Source organism: Sinocyclocheilus rhinocerous, unplaced genomic scaffold (genome assembly GCF_001515625.1).
Source record: "Sinocyclocheilus rhinocerous isolate Xijiao unplaced genomic scaffold, SAMN03320098_v1.1 scaffold3807, whole genome shotgun sequence".
In the NCBI taxonomy this organism is placed as follows: Eukaryota; Metazoa; Chordata; class Actinopteri; order Cypriniformes; family Cyprinidae; genus Sinocyclocheilus; species Sinocyclocheilus rhinocerous.
In genome coordinates this window covers 569,860-574,661 of record NW_015660506.1, presented here as the reverse complement: position 1 = coordinate 574,661, position 4,802 = coordinate 569,860, and the positions used below count along the sequence as shown (strand labels likewise).

At 35.2% G+C, this 4,802-nt stretch overlaps 1 protein-coding gene across 3 annotated transcripts in view; it reads left to right on the top strand.

Moving 5' to 3' along the window:
* Positions 1 to 3,882, top strand: part of LOC107725256 (transmembrane protein 163-like) — a 36,034-nt gene extending 32,152 nt beyond the window's left edge. For all 3 annotated transcript variants that reach the window (XM_016534452.1, XM_016534453.1, XM_016534454.1), the window contains exons 7-9: positions 1,690 to 1,801; positions 3,194 to 3,335; positions 3,450 to 3,882. In XM_016534452.1, coding sequence (XP_016389938.1) covers positions 1,690 to 1,801; positions 3,194 to 3,335; positions 3,450 to 3,510 — 315 coding nt within the window. In that variant the 3' untranslated portion in view covers positions 3,511 to 3,882. The remainder of the gene's footprint in view (positions 1 to 1,689; positions 1,802 to 3,193; positions 3,336 to 3,449) is intronic.
* Positions 3,883 to 4,802: the final 920 nt, after the last annotated feature.

Here is a 4,802-nt window from a genome sequence, read left to right as displayed (position 1 = left end):
AATCTGTATTGTTAAAAGCGCTATATAAATAAAGGTGACTTGACTTGACTTGACTTATTATTATTATTATTATTATTAGGGCTTCATGTTAATGTTAATTTAATGTTTATGCTAAAAAAGTGCATATAGCTGCTAATTGTCTTTGTTGTTTGTTGATTTTCAAATATAAAACTTATTGAAATGTTTTCAGTGTGTGTATCAGTTCTTTTTGAACATGTTCATCTAATTTTAACAAAACCGTGATAATATTGATAATCGTGATAACTTTGGTCACTATAATCGTGATATGAAATTTCATACCGTTACATCCCTAACAACAGGTTTAAAAACGCTTCTCATTGGAAGTCATTACAGCGGAAGATGCTTTTTGCATGTGTTGCTTTTTCAAATGCACATTATAAGCGGAGAGGCGTTTCCTCATCTCAGCACGTGAACTCACGGGCACACACACAGAGCCAATTCGGAGAGAAATAAAACAAACCGAAACCGAAAAAAATAAAAAGTTAATTCAAGCCTTGTTTTACCCCATAAGTCCTAATGAAACATGACTGCAGCAGCTTTAATGATGGAATTGTGCTGGCCGTAAGCCATCTGTTCTGTCGGCCCTCTCCTGTTGCATTAGGATGGATGATTCAGAAGTGGGCTTCCACATTCTTTAATGTGCATTTTTTCATTCTATCGGCCTGCATTCATTAGACCTGGACTCTTCATGTCAGCACCCATCACTCTGAATCTCTAAGGTGGCCTTACTGAAAACTGTGTGGTCCAATTAATCCAAATTGTCAGTCTTAACAAGCCAGTCAGCTTAAAAGATGAAAGTCTGAATTTAAACACATTCTTTGTCTCTCAGCTGTTCCTCGGAGATGAAGGTCTCTGAACAAACTGTCTTATTAGAAATGTTGGAGAAGTGCTTCTGGATGTTGTGTGGGTGGAAAGCAGACATTCTTAGTTTGGAAAAGCAAAAGAAACAAAAACAGCTGAAGTTCATCTATGATGCACCAGAAAATGTCCTCAGGATTGATACGAGTCATTTATGCATTTCTATTATTTGTAATAGCTATTTATGTACCTCTTGTTTTCCCTTTTCTTGGTGCTTCGTTTGGAGATCTGTTTTCATGTGTCTTTGTTTTTTTCATCTTGTCATGTCTTTTTATTGTGAAGCTTTGTGATAAAGCTTTTGTGGTCAGTTTCATTGACCATGTATGTTTACATATTTTCTGAAAAATGTCCATATTCTGATACACACGTGTTCATTTTCCACAGCTATTAGAATAGCTCTGTTAACTTATTTTTTTATGTACTTAAAGCCATCATGTTTGTTGTGTAAATCAGTTTGTGTGTCTTCATATTTAGTCTTTGTATCTAATCTAGTCTAACCCTCTTATCATGCTTTTTCGGTTCCTTATTAAATATTAAGTTGGCTACTTTTCACTTGTGCTTAAAATGAACTGCACTTCATCTCTGTATCTCCTCAAGAGCCGACTAGACATAACTGAAAGTCCCATTGATATTGTTATACTTTTATCCCTCTTTTACTTTCACAGGCCTTTAAGAATTCTGGCTTTAATGTCTCCGTGATGGTATTGCCTGTGCCCCCCTCCCAATTTATGATTCAACCATATGTACCCTGCATCATTTCTACTGTGAACAATTCTTCTTTCTGTCTGTTACTGTCTGTCTCTCTGCCAGGATGACTTCCTGTTCAGCGTTTCTATCGTCAGTGGCCTCGTGTGTGTCATTCTTGCTGTTGTCAAGTTCATGCTGGGAAGGATTTTGACCAGCAGAGCCCTAATCACTGATGGTATGACACACACACACACACACACACACACACACAGGTTTGTTTTTGTGAAAAGTGGGGACATCCCATAGGCGTAATGGTTTTTATACTGTACAAACTGTATGTGCTATTGCCCTACACCTAAACCTCCCCCTTGCAGGAAACTTTGTGCTATTTCAGATTTTCAATACACTCCATTCTGTGTGATTTATATGCATTTTGAAAAGTGGGGACATGGGGTAATGCCCTGAAAAGTCACCTTCTCCTTGTAATACCCATGTCATACACTTGTCATTATACAAATGTATGTCCTCATTTGTCACAAAAACATACCATGTCACTGTTTCTCATTAAGTTTATATTATTAGCTGACAACATCATGGTGCCACCTGCCTCTGTGACTATGAATACAGTATATTACAGTTTTTACAGTCACTAGGACCAATTTCTCACTTCTTTGGTCACTTTTTCAAAACTCTTCACATAGTGAGCACAACAGCTATCTATGTGGGCTAAACGGTGGATGATTTTTTTATTGCTTTGGCAAAAAATGCATTCAGTGACTATATCTTTCAAATTACATTAAATCTTTTCTCCTTTAGACACAACCACCACCAAAAGTCTATGTATCTACAGGCCAATTTGCATGTTTGCCATAATATTTTCAAAATTGTTAAAGTTCTGTTAACAGAACTGAATAAGATGGAAATTTGCTAAATTACTACAGCAATACCATATTGAAATGTATTCTAAATCTAAAAAAAAAGAAAAAAAAACCCTGTCAAAACAATTAGATGTAGCTGAACGGTTACACAAGTGTTAGTCTTTCAATTTCAATTTGATGGTGTTGCAGATTTGATTAGAGATGTATGAAGGGTTTTGATAGATTTAGTGCATTTTGAATGTGAAATGAACTGCTGTGCCAGGATGAAAGTTGGTTGGGAGAACTGTGTGATGAGTTAAAAAAAAAAAGAGAGAAAGACCAAAGTATTGAGAAATGTTTCCTAGCGATTAAAAAAAAAATGATATTGTAATATTTTGAATGACCTTTTTTTATATTTTGAGTTTTCATTTTAATTTTGGTTATTGCAATTTTCTTGTTATTTTGTCATTTTGTTCGTTTTTTATGTTTCTATTTAGTTTTCATTCATTTTTATTTCAGTTTTAGTTATAGTAATTTTAGTACTTAAGCTTATTTCAGTTAGTTCCCAAGGCAACATTTCTAATTTTCATTCAAGTTAATTTAGTTAATTATGTTTTTCACCTATTTTTTTCAGCTTTATTTCAATTAATGAAAATAATTAGTTAACAATAACAACACTGCTGTTTACAAACCTTAAATGAAGGTGTCATGAAGATAAAATTCATATAACAACACATAAAATGTAATTGCTTTATTTATTTTTTCTGAAGGCTTTAATTCTATGGTTGGAGGCGTCATGGGATTTTCCATCCTCATCAGTGCTGAGGTGTTTAGACATCATCCCACCATCTGGTACCTGGACGGAACCACTGGGGTCCTGATTGGACTCATCATTCTAGCTTATGGGGTCAAGTAAGTGCATTCACTGAGAACATACTGTTAGTTTCTGTTTTCTCCAAAAGACATTGGTCATTCGCACTATAATGTCTCTAATGTGAATCTTTCCATTCTTCATTTCTCCTGCAGGCTGTTGATCGACATGGTACCACGAGTAAGACAAACTCGAAACTATGAGCGCTTTGAGTAATGCTGATTTAGAAGAACAAAAAAGGCATCATATGGATCCAGTTATCCCTCTCAGCTCCTGCTGCTCTCTCAACTCACACGATACCCAAATACATCCAGGAATAAAGTCTGCTGGCAGCCAATTCAGCATCATGTATTGTAGAATCACCACTCCGACCAGCTCCTGATGTCCTCTTTCACTCAGCACAACATTTAATAGAAGGAAAGAGGAAGAAGAATAAGCTGGTCAGTGGATCGGTGTCATTCCTGGCACTCAAGATATCATCCTGGATGGAGTCACTGGTTTTAAACAGAGATCAGCATTTATTGGTCACATCCATGAAATTCTATTATGCCACATTTGATGTTTTTTTGTTTTTGTTTCTGAAATTATGTAGAAAAACATAAATTTATACTATATTATACTCTGTTTAAGGAAAAATCATGTGAATGTGTATTTGAAACCACATTTTAGGTCTGTTTTAGAGATCATCCTTCTGTTACATCACATCGTCCCACCTGTTTTTTTTATTTAATTATGTTGTATGTTTATATTTTAGTGTATAATATTGTATATAACCTCTCAGAGCTATAGACCAGCTGTGTTTCCAGTGTAGAGGTGATACTCATTTCAGTGAAGAAAGCACACAGAAATGTCCTGAATTAGGCACAATTATACTATAGGTTAAAGACCACAGTTCAGGGTCAGTAAGATAATTATATGAAATATCAATATTGAAAAATAGCTTCAATATTAACAGGAATAGCCCATAATCCATCAGTGATCTGTCATACACATTGAGTCCTTATGAATTAATAGTCAAAATTACTAATCAGCACAAACTCCCTCAAAATGAGGCATGTAAGGGTTTTTGAAAGGTTATAGCAGCTTGAACTTCCTGATGTTGAACCATTTCTAGCACCACAACCAGGGAAAAAGACAAACGGAATTACAGAAATATTCCTAAATCTATCTATTCTTGTCTTTTACTACTTTTCTTTTTTGCTTGAACTGCATACTGTGCAATTCAGTGCAAAAGATCTTCATTAATGTTTTTAGCAGCACTGTTGTGTTTTTTTTAAGCAATTTAAAATTAAGATTAATCTGACCTTTGCTGTGCGATGATCCGCTATGTTTAACCAGTGATTTCCGTGGCATGCATTGCTGTGTCTGTTTGCCACTTGCTATTAAATTTATCAGATATTCTTTTCGTGCCAAGACAGAATGAGATTAGAATGGCCTGAAGTATCGTCTGATGTAGAAATGATTGATTTGGGCTCCAGCAGACAGAATGAATGATTGGTGTATTATGG